This window comes from Lathamus discolor, chromosome 1 (assembly GCF_037157495.1).
Source record: "Lathamus discolor isolate bLatDis1 chromosome 1, bLatDis1.hap1, whole genome shotgun sequence".
NCBI classification, from domain to species: Eukaryota; Metazoa; Chordata; class Aves; order Psittaciformes; family Psittacidae; genus Lathamus; species Lathamus discolor.
In genome coordinates, this window is record NC_088884.1 from 93,414,768 (window position 1) to 93,436,387 (window position 21,620).

Below are 21,620 nucleotides of genomic sequence, written 5' to 3' on the forward strand. Positions count from 1 at the left end.
CTCTTAAGATAATACCAGGGAGAGGCTTTTTTTTTTTTTCCTCAAATCAGGCAAAAGGGGACAGGGAAAGCCTCTCAAAATGTTTTTCAAGGATCAGGTAATAAGGAGAATGTTAGTGTCTCTGCAGGTTTAGTAAGTGGTGCTAAAAAAGTGTTTGTATCACTCCTGCCATTTTCTATGACTACCAGGGTATCACCAGACATAGCTACACACAGAAGGTCATTCTTGATTTCTCTTGCTTTCAGAAAGCGCTGCGGTCTAAAGCACTACAAGATGGAAAGCGGTAGCATGCTGTAATGGTTGAGGAGCATCAGTAAAAGATTACTGATGTTTTGTCTTCTTTCTTTCTCCCCCCCCCAGTTTAAGGGAAGATAGTTTTATTGCCTTTGGCTTTGTACTCATCCATGAAATTAACAGGGTTAACACTGTTATATGGTCTTAGCATAGATACATCAGATCCAATTTGGTTTTAAGTCACTTAGTTTTTACAGAGTTATAATTGCTGCAGCAGATTCTTACTGCAAAGAGTGATGAGTCAGCCAGTTACAATCAATAGAGAGATGCCATCTAAATGACTGGAAATTAGAAAGTTGACTTCCTCCTGTTGAGATTTTCAAGTCAGTGAAGATGACACGCAAGCAACACGTAGCAGGTACACACTGAAGGAGACAGCCTAAGTACAGTGAGCCAATTCTTCCACAAAATGCATGTTTTCATGTTGCTAGAAGACCACATTGCCGCTTCTCTCATTCCTTCTGCCATATCCACTTTCCTGACAAGTAGACACAATTTAGCTGCTAAACTTGTGCCAAATTACCTTAATCTTAACACAGCATTGGTGCATAAAGCTCCCAGTGGTCAACCTGTATGGTCCAGGTTCGCACTCTATAACACCCATTTGGCCATCTGTACCTCTGCACTACGTGTCCCACTCACCTCTGCCAGCTTCTAACAGTTAAGTCTTGGATACTCAGAACTACCCGTTGGTGCAGCCACTTAATGCTTAGGTTTGTATTCTGGCTGCCAGACAAATCTCTCAGACATTCAGTCTGATAATATATTTTAATGCTGGCATGAAATGAGCTTACCAAATGATAATTAGATACAAGATATCTCCTCATTAGTCCATTAATTGCCTGGGACTTTTTCAAGGCAAGAGTATTCATTGGTAACAAGTCTGGAGGAGGGCCACAAGGATGATCAGGGGCTGGAGCACCTCCCGTATGAAGACAGGCTGAGAAAGTTGGGACTATTCTGCCTCAGAAGAGAAGGCTGTGCGGAGACCTCATAGCAGCCTTCCAGTATCTGAAGGGGGCCTATAGGGATGCTGGGGAGGGACTCTTCATGAGGGACTGTAGTGACAGGACAAGGGGTTTCAACTTAAACAGGTGAAGTTCAGGTAAGATACAAGAAAGCTCTTTACTGTGAGTTCTTTACTGGCACAGGCTGCCCAAAGAACTGGTAAATGCTCCATCCCTGGCAGTGTTCAAGGCCAGGTTGGACAGAGCCTTGGGCGACATGGTCAAGTGTGAGTTGTCCCTGCCCATGGCAGGGGGGTTGGAACTAGATGATCTTAAGGTCTTTTCTAACCCAAACCATTCTATAATTCTATAACAGTCAGCTCAATTTCTTCTATGGTTGTGGAGATACAGCTTTTTCCCAGAGCTGATGCTGACTTAGTCATTGTCCAAGCTTACATTTAGACCAAGGCTAACTACTGAAGCAGAAGAGGGTTCTTTCAGACCTTGGCAACCTCAGTACTGCCATCTTGAAAGAGGTATGGATGTACATTGTAGTCTCCCAGTAGAGATGAGAGAAGAGTAAGATGAGAACTGATCTTTCTGTTCTTGAAATGGAGAAGTCTAAATAGACCAGTCATGCATTTCTTCATGGAAGCACTGTTACAAATTTCTTAGACAAGTTTCTCTAAAGCCTTTTCAGCTTTGCCTTTGTCAAGTTTAATAATTGTCTCATGAATGAGGTACTGAGCAAGAGTTCAGCAGTATGTGTTCAGCAGACATGCCAAGCCTAAACTTCATAACCTCTTGATATCCCACTGGTCCAATCTCTACCATTTTTCAGTGACATCACATCAGCTTCTACTCTTTGTTTCCAAATTTGCCATGATAGCTAAAGAATCAATTCACTTTTTTCCAGAATTTGCTGTAGTACCATATTTAATATAAAGCGTTTCCTTACAAGGTTATAGTCCTCCTTGCATTGTACTTACTCAGTCTACTACCAGGACTTTGGTACAACAGTGTAACGACGGCATATATGATCTAGAGCAAATTTGCCTGTAGTGCTTATTGCCTCTTTCAAAGCTATCTGCTTCTTTGCTGTTGATTTCTGGTAAAACATTCTGAGGTCACAGGCTGAGTCATTAGTTTCTGATAATTTTTTTTGTAAGCAGAAATACAGCTTCATCACTTTCATCAAATCAGCTGAAATATTTTTGGAAAATAGAGTCCATTGTTTGTTCAATGAAACAGTATCACATTCTCAAATATTTGCATTAGGCAGATATGAACACTTAATAAACTAACAGGGCAGCAGCATCCTTTCATTCTGTTTTCTTTGGTCATCCTCTAATTTCAGCTTTTTTACATACAGTCTGCATGCGAGATGCAATAGCTATGCAGCTATGTAGCAGAGTTTTTGAATGCAACTTTGAGCATATTACTTAATTAACTGCAATGTTTATGTAATGAGAAGAAAGCAAGTACCAAATACAATATGATAAAAAGTAAAATATAAGCTTCTGTTTGCTTTTATTTGGCAATGAGGCTCATTATTTTAATTGATTATTCTAGAATAAAATATATAAAATAACAGATTTTTCAACCTTTGTGTGACTTGAAAGTAATTCTGAGAATGATGTTACTTTCCTAGGTACATGGATTTCTTCCCCACTCCTTCTAATGTCACCACTGACTTCCTCTTTGAGAAAAGTGCCAACTATTTCCATTCTGAGGAAGCTCCTAAACGAGCTGCTTCCCTCATCCCCAAGGCCAAGATCATCACCATCCTCATTGACCCGTCCGATCGGGCATATTCCTGGTATCAGGTATGCATTTTGAAGTACACAGGCAGGTACAAATGAAGGTTTCCACCTTGACTCCTCCTTGTATATCCTTTCAGGATATAGGTATATAAAGGGTTTGCGAAATACCAGCTTTTATTCATCAGTCAGTGTACCACATATGATCACCAGTGGGCTGAGGTATCTGTCAGTATAAACCTGAAAATCTTTCAGGGGTTAAAATGCCAGAAGCCACCTTTTCAAAATGGTAATACAAACATGCAAAAATGCTTATTTACTCAATTATTTTATGTAATCAGCCTGTACAAATTTAGTTTATAGATACAGTTATCTAGTTCATGCTCAAAATATAAGATGGACTAAGCAGGTTTTTTTCAGTAAGGCCAGACCTACCAGTTTTGTCTTACTTGCCCAATTTTTGTGGTCTGTAAAGTTCCAGCAATGTAACTTCTTTTACAGCATCAGCGATCACATGAAGATCCTGCAGCTCTAAAATTCAGCTTCTATCAAGTGATCACAGCTGGACCCCGAGCACCATCCGAGCTTAAAGCTCTCCAAAAGAGATGCCTAGCACCAGGATGGTATGCTACACATATTGAAAGATGGCTAACTTACTTCCCACCTTATCAGGTGAATAAGACTGTAACTTGACATCCTAATCTCAAATACATACTACGATAAAATATTACCTTCGTAAAAGTCTTGCCTACAGAATACTGATCCACAGTGATATCCTAGATATACTAGAGCATTTTTTAAGACATTGTGATTCTTCATAGCTATGTGTGAACTTTAACTTACAGCTGGCTTTCATTTGCTCATGCTTGTATCACTCTATGTCTGGCTCTTTGTCAGGAATATTGAGGAAAAGAGAACCAGACATGCAGTGCTTTCTGGTCTCTTTAATATCAGATGTTCCTTAGAGTTCCCCAAAGAAAAATTAAAGGGAAGCTATTCAATTACATTTCTGTCTACTCTGAGTGGTAGCAAGTATCGGTGAGCACCAAGGTATGTCAGCTGGGACATTGCCCACCCTGTATGGGTTGAGAAGAGTTTTGATGTCTGAACACTTTGGGGTAAAAAAAAATACCTTTTCCATCTGAAATGGGGATTGCCACATGGAAATGGATGTCATCTAGTGGGTTTGTAACACCATAATATTTAAATGCCTTTAAAAAGTGTCTTCACCCACTTCTTGGCTTTTTCATGCAGAAATCTCCCTCAGGCTATGATTGTAAATAAACCTGTACCCATGCAAGAGTTCACACAGTCCCACTGCTGGCCATACTGCTTGAATTTTAACACACTTGTGGCACGATTTGGACTCACAGCAAAAAGCATATTGCCACACAGTTTCAGAGAACAGTTAGAAGGGTAACAAGAACCATTACCATTGGTGAGTGTGGACACAACCAATTTGGTTTTGCAGGCGAGATCAGGTCATGCTGTGCCATTTGACCTGGAGAACAGAAAGTTGTCTCCGATTTGTTTTTGTTAACAATAGCGACAAAGTCTTCTTGCACATCAGCGTTTTTGCCATCTCAGGCATCATCAGGTTTTTAGACGAATTTATGTTCTACCTAACATAACTTTTTTGACCTTTTTGTAACTTCTGTAGCTTAACCCCAGCTGGCAACTAAGCCGCACACAACCCTTAGCTCACTCCCTCCTCATACAATGGGAGAATTAGAAGAGTAAAAATGAGAAAACTCAGGGGTTGAGATAAAGATAGTTTAATAGGTAAAGCAAAAGCCATGCACACAAACAAAGCAAAATATGGAATTAATTCACCACTTCCCATTGGCAGGCAGGTGTTCAGCCATCAGCAGGAAAGCAGGGCTCCATCATGTGTAACTGTTACTTGGGAAGACAAAAGACCATAAATCCAAACATCCGCATCCTTCTTCCCCCTACTTTTTGTTGCCAAGCATGGCGCCATATTGTATGTAGTATCCTGTGAATCAGCTGGGGTCAGCTGTTCTGGCTGTGTCCCCTCCCAACCTCTTGTGCGCTCCCAGCCTACTTGCTGGAGGTGTGAGGAGCAGAAATGGCCTTGACTCTGTAAGCGCTCTTCCGCAATAAGGAGAACGTCCCTGAACTATCAACCCTGTTTCCAGCACAAATGCAAAACATCAAAACATAGCCCCATACCAGCAGCTGTGAAGAAAATTAACTGTATTCCAGCCAGACCAGCACACTGTCAAAGTACTGGGTCTCTTTTGCACACTTTGTGGGGGGAAATTCTTACCCATTGCTGCCCATAACAGAGCATGCGCACATCAGAGCCTTTGCTGGGACTTGTTTATGCACTGAAACAATTTGGTATTCCTGATCATCTGCATTTGGTATCTTTCACTGATCCTTAATCCTCAGTGTATTCTTTGTGTTAAGACCAGTTTTTGTGTGTGTCTTTGAGCCTCAAAGTGTGTGTGTTTATGGACCTGTAGGTTTCTGTATAGATAGCACATAAGCAACCTGGAAATTAGATCTCCCTATAAGCTTCTTTGGCCTATAACATACAAATCGTTAGCTTCCTTTTGGTTCTGGGTAAGATCAAGCCGCAAAAGATTAACATCCTATGCCCTGAACATCATGTGTGATACACAAGACCAGGCAGACGATATCACATGATCGGTATCTCCTCAGCAGATTTATTTCTGGAATGGATTTTTTTACATTAGCAGTGTTTCTGGCACTACTCCCCACGCAGCATTTAAAGATTACTTCAGTTGAGGGAGTTTGGCTGCAATCTGAACCTTCTGTTTATCCAGGATTCGCTTAGCTGAGACAAGTTGGCTGGAGTCTGCACCTTCTGTTTTCCTAGTGTGCCAAGGAAGCTCTGGTGCATCTAGTTGGTGTTGTTCTCCACATATCCTCTTTTGGGCCAGCCTTTGCAGACTTCATGAGATATGCAACACTGTAATACCGTGATACTCATATGAAATTCTCTACATTTTGTTTTCATTAGCTTTTCTTCAAAAGTCCATTAATATTGAACAATGCATATTTTCATACAGATTTTTGCCAGATTCTACATCCCAGAACGATAACCCTGGTAGCATTATTTTTCCTCTGTAAAAGTACCAGGGATTCACTTGCATTGCAAAAGCAACGATATACAGTAGGCCATATCCAAACTAGTTATCAAGTTCAAAGAAGCATAAAACAGTTACGGAAGCCAGACCTAAAATCTGCTCATCATAAAAGTACAGTCTTATTCAAAACTATGAGAGCCTTTCTTCAGCAAAAGAGCTCTCACCCTGACCATCTAAGGCTGGCTGTAGTTTTTAATACTGTATAAATCTGGGAGGTCTCTACACACGACTGAATTGAAGTCTTAATGTCCATTCTGAAGTTGGTAGGTATGAAGTAAGTGTTCAAGTAGAAACAGAAATTGGTAAGGGTCCCCTTTGCATTAGAAAAGTGGTAATAGCACACTTGTCTTGCATGGTAAGAAAATGCAAATCTCAGAGGACTTTGCAAATGTCAGGTTCAGATGTTTAGAAGCCTGATTGACTTAATTTATTATCTCGTAAGTAATACAAAAATCCTCTTTTGTCTGGCCACCTGTCAGATCTCTAGAAGTTCAGGAAGCTCGTGTCTCAAGTTCATTTCCCACCTACAACTCATTGCTTCAATATGGTCATACAGAAGAAAAGAGGACCTGGTGTGACTAACTCCCTCATGAGCCAAAAGATTTACTCATATGCCAGCCTTACAGGAAATGAAGCTGATTTTTGCAACAGCCATCATTTAATGGCCAGTCTAAAGCTGACAGACTCAGGCTGTGTCTGAGCTATTCTATTCTCCAAAATATCTCTCTTGCTCCTCTCCCACCATGGTGACTTTTAAACACAAGATGACTCACGTATAGTGGGAGAGCAGGGACTTAAACAATCTCTGTGAGGGTGGTGGGGCACTGGAACAGGTTGCCCAAAAAAGTGGTAAATACTCCATCCCTGGCAGTGTTCAAGGCCAGGCTGGATGGAGTCTTGGGTGACATGGTCTAGAGTGTGGTGTCCCTGCCCATGGCAAGGGTGGTGGAACTGGATGATCTTAAGTTCCTTTCCAACCTGAACTATTCTGTGATTCTATGATTCTTCAGCTGCCAGCAATTTTACAGTAAAATGATCAATATGATGTAAAGTGACTCAAAATACTTCATCTGTAGTATTTTCATTATATATGAAGCTATCCACTTTGTCAGAACTAGATTAAGTTTTCTACCTTTCTAATACATGAAATGCTTAGATTTTGAGGAATTTAATGAAGTTAACATCTTCCTGTGGTCAGGATATGAATGAATCAGTACAAGTAATGAAAAATTTTGCTTCAGTTCCTTACAGCCTCTCTGGTGGTTGAGAGGGAGCATTTTTTGTTACTTGCTTATTGGGAATGTCAGGAATTGGAATGAATTTCCATTGGTAAAGCTTTTTCTTACATGTCTATTTTAGGGCAGCAGAAGTAGGAACAGCCCAGATGTTTATCTGTATGTTATTTTAAATAGTGAAGAAAAAACCCTCACTCCTTTTCTTTCAGATGGAAATATCACCCATTTGAGATGGTTTTTTGACCTCTGTTCTTTTGAAGCACTTAAAGCCTTGTTTTCAAAGCTTGTATCTTAGGAAAACAATGAGTTCTTTCATGCATCTGACTGCAAAGACTTCTGGAATGGGCTACTGCTTTCTGAACAGCCTGATACTTACTCTAGTCCACATCTATATGGGTAATTCCAAAGACTAATCTTCTAAAAGAAAAGGCATTTTTTCCATTTTGATTATGCTCTGAAACCTCATAGTTTTGCAGACTTTAAGTTTCATTCAGTCATGGAAGAAATTTATGTGATTTTAGCCTCTGCTTGCATGGAAATGTGAAAACAAGCTTCAGTATTGCTTGCAAAAGGGGACTGTTGAACCCCCTTGCGAACCTATTTCCCCTCTTCTTTTCATCATCATAACAGAAAAAATAGAGGTGTTTCCATGACAGGAAATGAAGGCTTGACTAATCCATTTGGGACTTTGCTTGTTTTCCAAGAGTGACAAAGACCCAAACTTGCAACACCATCAGTGTGGCATTTGGCCATGATGCCACATCTGAGAAAATTCTCAGGTAGCGTCTGTTTCCCTGAAGATTCACTTTAAGGTAAAAGAGTGTCTGTGTCTGAAGTAGCCTTCTGTGAGGGTATGTATGGTCAAGCACTTGAAGAGAAAGAAATGACCTACCAGTACCTGCCTTTCTTAGAGATGTGCTGGACGTCCTGTATCTGTCTGCATCCCTGCCTTCAGGTCATCATAATATCTGCCTTTAATATTCTCAAAGGAGGGGTTTTTTTCAACATATTATGTTGAGTATATTCAACATATTCCAACAAATACGTATGGTTGTATGGATTTCACCTAACATCATCCTACCTAATGTTTTCTACTTTTTTTGGTCATTTCCAGTGACAAGCTTTTCACCATTAATGTAATATATAGAATCATAGAACAGTTTGGATTGGAAGGAACCTTAGAGGTCATCTAGTCCAACTCCCCTGCAATGAGCAGGGACTTCTTCAACTAAATCAGGTTGCCCAGAACCACATCCAGCCTGGCCTTCAGTGTCTCCAGGGATGGTGCATCCACCATCTCTCTGGGCAACCTGGGCCAGTATTTTACCACCTTCAGTGGAAAGAATTCTTTTTTCCTCACATCCAGCCTGAATCCTCCCTTTTTTAGTTCAAAACCATCACCCCTCGTCGTGTCGCAACAGGCCCTGATAAAAAGTCTCATGCCATCTTTCTTATAGGACCCTTTTGAGTACTGAAAGGTCCCAATAAGGTCTCCATGATTGTGTCTGTGAGAATTAGAGGTTAGATCTCTAGACATTACTTTTTTTTTCTTGTCTAATCAAATCTCACTCAAATTTTCTGCCAATATTTCTTATCTTTCTAGGTCCTTCATTGCTATTTCTCTGTTGTCACAACCACTTCTGTCCTGGGTTCAGCAGCAGCAGTCATTTTTCTCCTTCTTAGTAGCTGGTGCAGTGCTGTGGTTTTGACTTTCAGCCTGCAAACAATCCTGATAATACCGATGTTTTTAGTTGCTGCTAAGTAATGTTTACTCTGACCAAGAACTTTCTGAGTCTCATGCTCTGCCAGGGAGGAGGGGAAGCCGGGATGAAGCAGAGACAGGACACTTGACCCAAACCAGCCAAAGGGGTGTTTCATACGACAGCACATGATGCCCACTATATAAACTGAGGGGAGTTACCCGGAAGGTCCAGATCACTGCTCAGTCAGGCTGGGTATCAGTCGGCGGGTGTTGAGCGATTGTATTCTCTTCCCTCCTTATTTCCCTTATCATTATTATCATTGGTGGTAGCAGTAGTGGTTTTGTGTTATACCTTAGTTACCGGAGTGTTCTTATCTCAATCCGTGGGAGTTACATTCTTTCGATTCTCCTCCCCATCCTTCTGGGAGGAGGGGGAAGAAGAGGGATGTGAGAAGAGGGCTGCGTGGTTCTGAGTTACCAGCTGGGCTTAAACCATGATAGCTTCCAATTTAATTTCAGATTTAATTAACATGCCATTTACCCTGCTCCCAAGGCATTACTGATGATGACAATTAAAACTGGAACAATTATCATTCTCTAGGGCAGTACTCTCCATAGAATGAATGAGTTGACAGAGGTGGAAGTTTCAGTTTAAAGCTTGAAATAATGGCTTCTAGATGAACGTATATATTCTTTGTTGTAGTTGCTAATTATTGATGGACAGCAGCTGAGAACTGACCCGTCTACTGTAATGGATGAAGTACAGAAGTTTCTGGGAGTCTCTCCTCATTATAATTACTCTGAAGCCCTAACGTGAGTTAATTTAATCATCATTTTCACATATTTCAACAATCCTAAAATACCAGTTAGTAAGTTGTAAGTAAGCTTACTGCAAAACAAAGGCTCTCATACTTCTCCTTTGAGTTGGCAGTAGGATTTATTCTTCAGCATCTGCAAAATAACAGTTCAGGGTTAGATTTTCTGTGACTCATCTACTGAGCTAGTGTATGTGGAACTTGGCTGTTACAGAAGTAGACCTCAAACAAATGGACAAAGTACTGTTTAGAGGGAACTGCGCATGAATTTTGGATGAATCAAAAGAAATTTTATTTCCAGAAGTGGAACGTGGAACACTGACTTGCATAAACAGAAAAAAATTGTTTATTTTTGCCATTAGCTGCAAAACAAATTCATCAGGATCAGTCAGAAATGTAACATCCACATCCTAAACACCCATCTTTTGGATGTGTAAATGCACAAATCCTGGATTCTGACATTTATATTTGGTTGCCCTTAAAATAAGACTGATTACCTTAGGTTCACTCTTTTGATTCTTCAGTCTGAACCTGGGAGATGCAGTATCTCACAGCCTTCACATGCTGCAAAATACTCGTTTCAGGTTCGATTCACACAGAGGTTTCTGGTGTCAGCTCCTGGAAGAAGGAAAAACAAAGTGTCTTGGAAAGAGCAAAGGTAGAAAATACCCTCCTATGGATTCTGAGGTAAACCATTATGCGCATTGGCATTATAAAGGGATTCAGTTGCCACATGTGGGACACCACATGGACAAAATCATAAGAAGGGAGAGAAGACAAAATTAAGTAGACATTAATTATTTGACTAGCTTTCCATACAAATGAAGATAGCTGTGGAGTGTATAGACCTTTTCAGTTCTTGATTTTAAACGTGAAGAATATAAAAACTTTTAAAAAAAACCAACCCAGCTCTTAAAATTTGGCACCTCTTAGTAAAATAAACTTGGAACCCCTGAAATTCACTTGGAAACCTCTTCCTTTTACCTAAGTGACTTAAGTAGCAGAGATTCCACAGTGCTTGTTTTTTTCTCAGTCATGATCAGATATGTGTATTTGTGTCTGGTCCCTTGTCTTTGAGAGTAGTTAGACCATGACAAGTAATGCAGACTCTCACATAATCCAGTTTTAAGAAAGGTTCTGTTTACGAGTTTTATGAATGGCTCCCCCAGGCAAATGCTCAAATGAAGACATTTCTGTCAGATCAAACACTATGGCCTGTACCCAAGGGCGGTTTAGTCTCCTAATCTAGCTGTAACTTTTATGTTTATTCTATCCTATATTCCCATTTCATTTAGCCTGACTAAAATGCATATAAAAACTTACAGTTTGAACAGCAGTAAGTATTAATGCAGCAAGTAAGCCAGGACTTCTTTTTCATAGAACTTAAAAGTAACTACATCAGTAGAGTGATACTGATATGAAATCACTGGGTGAGAAGGCTTTTGGCCAGAGATGAGACAAGACTATATTTGTTTGTGGTTGTACTTTTCAACTCTAAATACTTCTGAAAAATGTGTTACTAATTGATACATGCCTACATATGAAGCTTTGGTTTCAGTCATTACTTAAGTAAATTCAAAGTGACTGCATCAGAGTGTTAATCTTAATGTACATGACTGTCTGAGAGTAGAATCAGGTCCTTTGCTTTGACTTCAGTGTTCATTTTTGACAACCTTTGTTTCTCTTGAAATTACCTTTTATAGTACAACTCCTAACTGAAAAGGTTAAACTTGCATGCAGTAGATAGCATAAAGCAATATAAATTGCTTTAAAGAAAGTAAAGTTTTGACACAGGTAAAATGAACTTGTAGAATGAAACCTAGAATTCACAGTAACTGCAGTGAGGCATTTTCTTAAATAAAAGTATTTATTTTTGTATCCCATCAGTGCAGGGCTTTTCTGTCAAGCTACTACAGAGATCACAATGTGGAACTATCAAAACTCCTACACAAACTGGGACAACCGCTGCCATCGTGGCTGAGACAGGAGCTACAGAAAGTAAGATAGCATTGAAACACAGCTTTTTGAAATCTCTCTTCCATACTTCAGTCATCGTATCTGAAGTCTCCAGGAGCTACTAGATGGTCTTGTAAAATATACCTCTTCAAAAAAAGAGTTAAAAGATAGAAATTATTTCCATGTGCTGGCATGTGGATTGTGAAAATACATGTGTTTCTTAGAGCTCCGGTGGGCCAGATCTTTCTCACAAACATTTCTGGGCCTGTGGACTTGTGGACCACTGTGCACATATGTAGAAGTTATTTGCAGCTGGTATAAGTTTGAGATACGTGACCTGTCCAATTTCATGGTAAATATATGTATATACACACACACATTTTTATATATCAGTTTAAAAGTATTGTGTCTCATGTAGGTTTTATAGCCCATTGTTAGACCACTGACAATTTTTCTTACTGTTTGATTATTGTCTTGCACAAAAGAAGAAAATCTAATGTAGCACAAAAAATGCCAAGTGTGCTTCAGGGTTAGAAGTACAGTTATCATATGTGATTTAGCTGTGCACAGCAGCAAAATACACAGAGCAAAATATAGAAGCCACAGGCAAATGCGGTGTAGAAACATCCCCACTCCCACCCCCACAACCCCCAAGAAAGCATTAGCTATGATTACAGCCTGTAACAACAAACCCTTACAATATGGTAAGGTCCTTTGACCACAATTACTATTTATGATTCTGGACTGACTGAAATGGCAAAATACAGAATATAGTCATTATCTGAGCAGAAATTGGACATGTGAAGTACAAAAGCTGCAGTATAATTCTTATGAGCAGTACTATACTTAGACAATTGTGAATGAAACTGAAGCAGTGCAGTGAACAGGCTTTTACTCCTAGCTTCCACAAGCAGCCAGACACTGCCCTCTGGGCTTACACTGGTGTGAATCAGGAGCAACTCTGCTGAAATTAATGAAAAACTCATAAAAAGCAGAAATGCGTCCATACTTAGATTGTCTTAATTTGCACCACTATTTTTTCCTTAATTTATTTGCCTTCAGTCTCTATGGTTTGTATATTCTAAGATCCCTTAACCTAATCAAAATCATAGCATCTTTCAGTAACCTTCAGTTTACCTCAGCTGCAAAAATCTGTCACATTTCCAGATGAAAATACTAGTTCCAGTTCCGGTTCCAGATGTTTTCAACATGTTTTGTATTAAACATTAGGAATAATCTGTAGGGGAAAAAAATAAACACAGTATGTAGTCATGGTAGAAAATTACACTCTAATCATGGGAGACACAAATATCCAGCCTTACATTTATGTGATACATTTCAATGATACATCTCATAGTGTATCAGTTGAGATGTGAGATAAAGTCTAATTAATAGTAAGAAAAAATTGGGAAAGAGGATGAAAGAAAACTTCAGCTGAGTACAGCCTTGCTGGTTCTCCACTGAACTTTTGAGTGTTTCTTAAAGGCATGAAGAGGTAGTGAAAATGAAACAGAACTGCAGTACTAAATGCAATGCTTTTTACAGTAGCTCTATAACATTATGATTTGGTTTACGGTGAATAGTTAAAGATACACATCAAACGGTGGGAAAACTTCATGTGTCTCAGTGCTGCTTTCCAACATTTGTGTAATCATATAATTTAACTTTCAAGGTAATAGAATGGAAACCAGTCTGTTATTTCCTAAACAGAAAAGAGACGTTGAGATCCTTACTGTACCTCTAACTGGTAATCTTTATTTATTTTGTTTATGTAATATGTGGTTTTGATAGGTCTGTAAAGAAAAAAGTCTAGGCAAATTTGCTGTATTTAACAATATTCTTTACACAACAAATTTTTGCTAAGGGAAAATGCATGAGTAATGATGAGGACCTTCTAGAGTAGACATTTTTAAGATTAACATCTTTATTATTTATTAGACAGAGTAAGAGCTTTCATTTCACTTTAAATAGTCACTGTCATATGGATTTGTCCCAGAAGCTGACTTGTCGTGAAGTACTTCCTATTTGATAAAAGAAACACTCTGGATTCTGGAGATCTGTAAAAGCAAGTACTCTGCATGCTATGGACAGCTCATGCCTCCTGCAAGCTTCTATATGGATTTGCTACAATGAAATTGAATAACTGGAGAAAATACCTGGGGTTTTCATCCTGGTATGATTTGTTTTACCCTTAATATAACCTGTTGTAACTTCACTCAAACATTTTTTTAAAAATCCACAGAAGGAATGGGCTGCCACATTGATAGTTCATTCTTTAAGAACTCCCTTTCTGTCTTATTTCTCTGGGAAGCCAAGGCACACACAAAATGAGAATGAGTGGGAAGTCAGGCACAGAGTGGTGATAGAGACATGCACATCAGTTGCATTCTCCTTCCAGAAATTTTACAACAGACACAGTGACATGTCTCAAATCTGTCGAATCTGTGTGAATACTCACTGAGGTACAGCAAGGAGCCCACTACAGTTGTTGGTGATCTGCTAAAACAGCCCAACTGGAGTCACCATGTAGCACTGCAGAGATAAGCCCCCAACATGCGTTGCCTTGGCCTTGGCCTTGGATGGATTGGGTTTGGTTTGGCAGCTAAACACAAGGCTCATTCTCCAGGAAGGAGTGCCATGGTGGCTCTCAAGTCCTGATGAGGAACAGCAGGTTGGAGCTCTTGTATCATCCCAGTGCCCTTCCTAAAGGAGGGAACTGGAAACAAAATGAATGAATTCTTAGGGAAATCTTCGGTGGATTCCTGTGGTAACTTTACCTGACTGGATATTGTGAACAAAGTAGCTTGACCTGGAACTGCATCTGAAAGGGCATAATCTTGAATCTCCATTAAGTCTGAGCTGATGTTGTGATGCACCTGTTAAGCACTAGCATCTTTAGAAAAGGTGCTGTGGGATTAGCTTCTTGCACGCTGGGAGGGCTAGTCTCTGATACAAAAGCAATGGAGAAATAAAGGCAACTGCTTGTGCTCTTTGCAGTTTTGAATTTCTGATGCTCACTTATTACTTGCTAATACAAAGATGGTATGAAGCAACTTTTTTTTTCTCAAGAACTATTTAAATATGTTCTTACATTTAACAGGAGACTTTAAAAAACACTACTTTTAATGTGCAGTCAACTTGGTGAAGAATGAAGAGTCTGAGGAAAGCATGCAGACAACAGCTACATGTGTTATTGCCCAAATCGTAGGATGCACATGAATACAGCTGAGTAAGCAAGTCATACAACATGAATTACCTGACAAAGTTTAACTTCTTCTATTCACAGCTTACTTACAATAGGTGTTTGGTTTCCAGAAATAGACTATCAATATTAACACTCTTAAAAAAAAATAGATTCATTACAATGAATTTATATTTGCTAGCCAAAGTCAGATATGTTGTATTGTGGTTGATAACATAGCCACGGTTTCTGCTGTCCTGGTAGATAACTGCACAATTGCTTGATTATGTGAGCTTCACCTTCATTTTCGTAAATATGATTCTGAAATTTGCTTTCTGCAGAATCTGTACCATTAAAAGTTAATGTGTGACTGTGAGCAGAAAGTGACCATTACAGGGGGTGTAAAATGGCCTGATATGAAATAACTTAATTATTTAAGCAAACATTGCTGAAAATGCTGTTGATATTTTCCCAGTTCTTCTACTGCAGAAAAAAAAATCAGTTGTGACGATTTGCAGACTTTCTTGTACAGAATATCCTTTTTCATTGCTTAAAAATGTGAAACTTCCTCAGGAAGAAATTAAATAGGTATTTTAGTGTTATAGAGGTAATACTCTTGTCATTCACATTGAATGAAAATTGCTGGAAACATTTTTCTCAAAGTTTTTTTTAAATAAAAATAGCTATTATTCTGATAGTGGCATGGTATCTGAAGTGCAACAATAAACTCTGATAAGAAAATGTAGTGCTGTGTGGAAGTGATTTTTCTATTCGTAAGAGCTGTCCTTTTCCAGGTTACTTAGCAGCTATTGCAGCTTGACACTGAGCTACAACAATTCAAGAGCATGGGGGCAGCATGAAATATTTTCAGAAATCAAAAATAGTGCTTACTCTCTCTGTAAGTGAATGTTACTGCTTTATGCAGCTGCTTGTTTTACTGCTTTTGCTTACTGGTTACTTTTTTTCTTCTTGTGCCAGAAGTTGCTAGTGTGCTATAGGAACATTTCCAGAGCTGGCTGGTTTTAATATAACAAGCAGACTTTATTCAAATCATTTGCTGTGGGGATTCAGTAGTTGTGCCAATGATCAGCCTACACAGAAATTATAATACCTTTCTTCAGAGAAACCTCTAAAATGGTATCAATGTGCAAAGGAAAATTCACTGTTATGAACAAATTTGGAACAGAATAGGAAACTGTATTACCTATCTGGGCAAAAGCTGCTTAGTATCTTCATCGAGGTACAAAAAGTAGGAAACCTATGTTAAGACAGTAGTCCATTCATCACAGAGAAATAATGCAACCTGTAAGTTAGAAGCTGCTTTTATAATACCCATTTCTGTAATCTCTAAGAATCACAAAACTGGAATGGTAAAGTAGCAACAGAAAAGCATTAAGCAAAGGGAAAAGATCTTTGCTACAAGTAACACCTGCCTGACCTCTGTCTCAAGTCTATCTGCTTTCATTTACCATTTCTTTTCAGTTCTTCCAATCCCAAAATTCTTAGTGCTCAAAGGCAAAAGACATTTATTTTGTCTCTGTGGACCACATGGATGAAGAAAGCACAAATGTCAGCATCAAAGGATAAATTACAGGAATGGGAAAACAAATTAACAGCTGAACCCAAGGGTTAGGGAAGTCTGAGTAGAGGAGAAATTTAGACACATTAAGGTGATAGGTTTGAAAAGCATATAGTTACCGTGAGTCTTCATGAGTTTTCTGTCAGGTTATTTATTTATTTCTTTTTAAACATAGTGTTTTCATTCTTCACTTCCCTTTTTCTGTTCTGATCTTCTCCTTCTCTTGAGAAATTCAGATGGGAAGTAATGCTTATGCACACACAAAAAAACAAAACAAAAAAAAATCAAAAAACAGAAACACCTCTTTTGCATAACTTTTATAATACACAGTATATGTGTTTTAGCTATAGAACTCTGTCTCGAAGGAAAACATTATGAGCTGAAGGCAGGAGCCAGCTCTTTTATGCCTGTGACAGTGGAAATAAAATTCCGGAACACAAATGGTGCAAGGTCAGAACAGCTGAGGTTTAGCTGATGCATAGGTAGGACTGTATGGCTTGTTAGGGCTGTAATTTGTCTCCACTTTTGTACAATCCTAGCTGCAGTTTTATTATTCTGCAACAATGCCTGAAAGTCATGTATTTGAGGCAGTAGTATTACATCATCATCATCATCGCCTGAAAATGATGAAAAACCTCTAACATGACAGATAGGCCTTAAATAGTTTCCTATCTTTTCCATGGGGTTAAAAAGGTAAGAAATGTGATACCAAAATATCAGCCCAGAGGCAGCTTCCTGCAGTACAGTAGTCCTCACTTCCAGCCTCTTCAAAAACTTCCTAACTGCTCAAGTAACAAGTCATCCTGCTGTAGCTGATTGAGCCAAATTTTCAGTCCCGTGGCTGGGTCAGTTCACTGGCACGTGGCCTGCAGAAGTCAAAATTGCCTGCCCATTCCTCCAGCATGCCAATGCATGCAATGCAAACTCACCTTTGAGGCACTGGCTGTGCCAGAGAGCAGTTTTTGCGGCCTGTACCCAGCTTTAAAAACCATCCTTCCCTACAGTGGGGGTGATAGTAACAATACTTGAGTTACGACGCTCTGGTGTAAGAAGGATGGTAATTGGGGGAGATTTAGGCTTGACATGAGAAAGCATTTCTTTAGTAAGAGGGTGGTCGAACACTGGAACAGGTTTCCTAGAGCGGTGGTGGATACTCCAAGCCTGTTACTGTTTAAGAGGTGTTTGGGCAATGCCCACAACAACCTGCTTTACTTTTGGTCAGCCCTGAAGTGGTCAGGCAGTTGGACCTACAACAGATCAGTGTAGGTCCCTTCCAACTGAAGCAGTCTATTTATTTTTTACTCCGTTTTATTCTATTTTGCTGTAATTAAAAATGCGGATGTAGGAATTTGGCTGGCATTAACAAGATACACTTGCTTATATGGACTAGAAAATTACCTGTATTTACTAAAGGGATGGCTTCATTTTTCTAGCACATCTTTCATGACACAACCTCTTCTTCCTTATTAGTCTGCGGTTATTAAATAACAGATAGTAGCGTGTTAGCATTTAAGGCCCATCTTCCGACTTGACGTGCATATACATACGTGTATATACATATGTGTATATACATATGTATACATATACATGTATATACATATGCATATACATATATATATATATATATACACACACATACACACACACACATGCATCTCTGCCTACATATAGCCAGGTTGGACAGGGCTTGGAGCAACATGGCCTTGTGGAAGACATCCCTGCCCATGGCAGGAGGTTGGAACTGGAGAGCTTTAAGGGTCCTTTCAACCCAAACCAGTCTGTGAGACTATGGAAAGCAGCATCAACACCTACAGCAGCTGAAGAGAGCCACTTTGGTTTGGGGAGTAACGGCAGCCTCTTTTTAGTGAATCCCTTAATCCGCTTTCTCCTGGGGTTGTGACTTCGGCACCACCCGAAAGGACCCGAAAGCCATACACAAGGTTTCAATCCCACTGACAGCCCCCCTCTCCGCACCTCCGCCTCCCGCTGCACTCAGCTTCCGCTGGGGCGGGGCCTACGCTCCGGCGGCCGCGCCGCACTGCGCCTCGCCCCGGGGGAGGGGCCTGCGCCCTGCCGCGTCCCGGCTGCTGCCGCGCGCGCGGGGTCGGCCTTTCTGCGCGTGGCTGTTGAGGCGCTGGGTGGGGTCCTGACGGCGGGTCCTGGTGGGCGCGCGGGGTGGCCCCCTGTGGGCCAGGCGGCGTGAGGAAGGCGTCGGCGCTTGGTGCCCGGTGCCCAGGCACTGTCGCAGCCGTGAGGCCCCGCCGAGCGCTCCTTTCTGCCGGTGCGGTTAGGCCCGAGCGGAGCTGCCGCAGCAGAGGAGCGGAGTGAGCAGCAGGTGGGCCCCGCGGGGAAGCGGAGGACTTCAGCCGGAGGCGGCTGGGCCAGGGCCGCGGCCGCGGCCGCGGGGAGAGAAGGGAAAATGGCGGCCGGCACGTGTCCGGGTGGGTAGGGGTGATCCATGACTCCATGGGGGCTGCCGCTCGTGGCTGTCTCCCTTCCTAGGCATGGAAGAGCAGTTCCTTACTAATTGGCAAAACTTCTACCCGCTTTGTGGGTTTTAGTCGTTGACTGTAGCAAGGGACAGCTCGAATCGGCCGATGTGTGGGGCGCCGTGGGGTTGGCCCTGTAGTGGTTTTTTATTTGTTTTGGAGCGGGTTTTTGTGGATTTGTTGATATTTTTTGGGGTGGGGGTTTTTTGTGTTTGTTCCCCCCCCCCCAGCAATAGGTAGAGCGAGCACATTTTTCAAACTTTTTTTTTTCTTCCCTCCTCCTTTCTCTTCCTCAAGGGGGGCAGAAGCTGAAGCATGGAGATGCATCTGTTGCCATTGAAGATCCTTCCCCAAAAAGCTGTGTGACTAGGTACGTGTTACATAATATGCTCTTAGAAATGAGGTTTTGGGCAGGAATAGTACTGATTTTATAGCTTAGTTTAGCGACTGAACTACTGAGATGTGCCTGTTGAAATAAAGGCTTGGTGTTTTGTTGCTTCTTTGGTGTGTGTACTTTATTGGCAGAAAAATTATAACCAAGTGTATGTGGTAGTGTGACTAGTGTGAGAAACTATAGTCTAGGGTATTGTTTATTAAGATTTATGTTAAGCCCAATGTAAAGGTTAGGCAAACAGCCACCAGACACAGCATACACAAGATAAGATAACCACAATCGCTTACACCAACTAAACCAGAGACTGCTTATGCAAACATAAGATAACTGCAAGATGTTCCAGAAACTGGCAGAGATAAGACGAACAATTCCATATAAGGACATAGGAGTAGAGGGGTCAACAATGGGACAAAAGAGGAAGACTTCTTACTTCGGCCTCAACAACCATCAGGAGGCAGAAAACGACCCCCTAACAACAGCTGAAGCATGCGCAGAGTACCTCCACTATTTCATGAACACAGAAGTAAAAATGTATAAAAAGGGACTGTTTTGAACTGCTCAGGACGGCAGTTGGCGGAGTGCAGACTCCCCTGTCTTCCAGCGCTGTCTTTGCTCATATTCTACTTGCTATAATTAATAAAATTTTAATTGGATTATGATCCGTTGTGGTCTCAATTTATAACACTAGGAAGGATTGGGCTGCGGTGGCGATGCATTAGATATGCTGGGAATAGTGGTTTATGAAAAAAAAAGTATGGCCTGTTGCCTGCAAAACTAGAGGTATCGGATTCCACAGATTCCTTGGGGATGACTGTGCCAGGGAAGTGATACAAGGCCAGCATCTGAACAGCATGGGGTTCGCTGTTCGCTTAGATCCAAGATAAGGAACAATGTGTTGCAAGGTAACAGGAACAGCCAGTATGTGAAAACAGGAAGTACATTGTCTGTAAGGCCAGTCACTCAAGAAAGAACCGGTTCTTACTAGCCCTGTGGTGCAAGTTAGTAGGAGCAATCCCCTTTGCACCCAGCGCCGTAATAAACTTACCTGCTTTACAGCTCTCCTTGAGTTGTAGAGTCTGTTTCCGTGCATCAGAAGTGTCTTTCAATAAACACGTTTCTGATTTAATGAAGTGAGTATGACCCTGCAGAGGCAGGAGCAGAGGGAGATGTCAAGAAGGTACTAAAAGTTTTGTTTCAGAGCAGTTTACAACTCCTAGGAGCACATCATACGGTTCAGTGATGTTTGCTATGTTGTATGTCTTTCCAGTAGGAAGATTAAACTGCTTCAAACTTGTTTTTACAGGGGAAGAACACTCTTGAGCTGTCGTGACAGAAGAAGATGGGGCTAAATTCCACACATGAATTGTAGGAGTAACTGATTAGAACTTTCTAATTCTTACTTAGGGTAGGGTAGATATGTCTAATCTGCATTTGATACCTTTCATGAGCAATAGTATTCCTGGTTATCAAGCAGAGATAGCAAATGCTAATTTTAGTCTAGATCTTAATCTCACTTCAGAATTAACAGAAATGAACTTTATTAAAAAAAGTTCAGCCTAAATGAGAGATTCTGCAGCCCATCTCTCCTTATTACAGAGAAGTGCTGGAATGTTGCTTGCTGTGCCTAAGATTAGCTTTGATTGCTTCTGTACAAATGCAGCTAGGATGACTAGCTTGTTTAGTGCTGCTTTTAGGGATCTTCCACTGCTCCTGTCTTTGGGCTGTTGCAGAGTCTTAAGCAATTCTAATAAATGTTCTTGGTAGTTTTGTGGCTGTGCTGCACTCTGTCATGTGGCTGATGTTGCCACAGTACTGTAAGGTCCAATCATGGGTGTATTTAGTGGTGGTGCTTCTGCTCTTCAGGTGTGTTAGAAAGTTGGCTGCAAGGACTACACTGCATAAAGTGAAGGTAAGTTTGTGAAGTCTAGAGAATGAATGTGATATATACAGTCAATGTAAATCAGTCAAATGTATGAATAAGTTAATAAAGAGACATCAACTTTGACTGCAGGTGTTGTCTTTTCTTTGCAAGGCTACTGATAACCAAGACTAGACATGTGTGTGTTCTTTGGAATTACTTCCACAACTGTGGGGATGCAGGTTTTGGTAGCTGAGCCCAAAGTTTCTGGCT

General features: G+C 40.6%; 1 protein-coding gene, 2 long non-coding RNA genes and 1 other non-coding gene across 8 annotated transcripts in view; 3 read left to right on the plus strand and 1 right to left on the minus strand.

The window, feature by feature from the left end:
* Positions 1–15,768, plus strand: part of LOC136017878 (bifunctional heparan sulfate N-deacetylase/N-sulfotransferase 3) — a 64,186-nt gene extending 48,418 nt beyond the window's left edge. The window contains exons 10-15 of one of the 5 annotated variants that reach the window (XM_065686585.1): positions 2,893–3,067; positions 3,503–3,673; positions 9,779–9,888; positions 10,475–10,577; positions 11,778–11,888; positions 13,843–15,768. In XM_065686585.1, coding sequence (XP_065542657.1) covers positions 2,893–3,067; positions 3,503–3,673; positions 9,779–9,888; positions 10,475–10,577; positions 11,778–11,888; positions 13,843–13,875 — 703 coding nt within the window. In that variant the 3' untranslated portion in view covers positions 13,876–15,768. Of the gene's footprint in view, positions 1–2,892; positions 3,068–3,502; positions 3,674–9,778; positions 9,889–10,474; positions 10,578–11,777; positions 11,889–13,817 lie in introns of all 5 variants that reach the window. The other 4 variants (XM_065686592.1, XM_065686575.1, XM_065686598.1 and 1 more) reach the window with 4 other exon arrangements.
* On the minus strand, positions 9,966–19,111 carry LOC136017900 (uncharacterized). The gene is made up of 6 exons (XR_010614146.1): positions 18,581–19,111; positions 18,005–18,077; positions 16,726–16,855; positions 12,984–13,083; positions 10,388–10,508; positions 9,966–10,026 (listed from the first exon to the last, which is right to left on the minus strand). It is a non-coding gene; the product is annotated as an uncharacterized LOC136017900 (long non-coding RNA).
* On the plus strand, positions 18,620–20,148 carry LOC136017894 (uncharacterized). Its single transcript, XR_010614144.1, has 2 exons — positions 18,620–18,941; positions 19,393–20,148. It is a non-coding gene; the product is annotated as an uncharacterized LOC136017894 (long non-coding RNA).
* LOC136007474 (small nucleolar RNA SNORA24) lies at positions 19,061–19,192 on the plus strand. The gene has a single exon (XR_010609725.1). It is a non-coding gene; the product is annotated as a small nucleolar RNA SNORA24 (small nucleolar RNA).
* Positions 20,149–21,620: the final 1,472 nt, after the last annotated feature.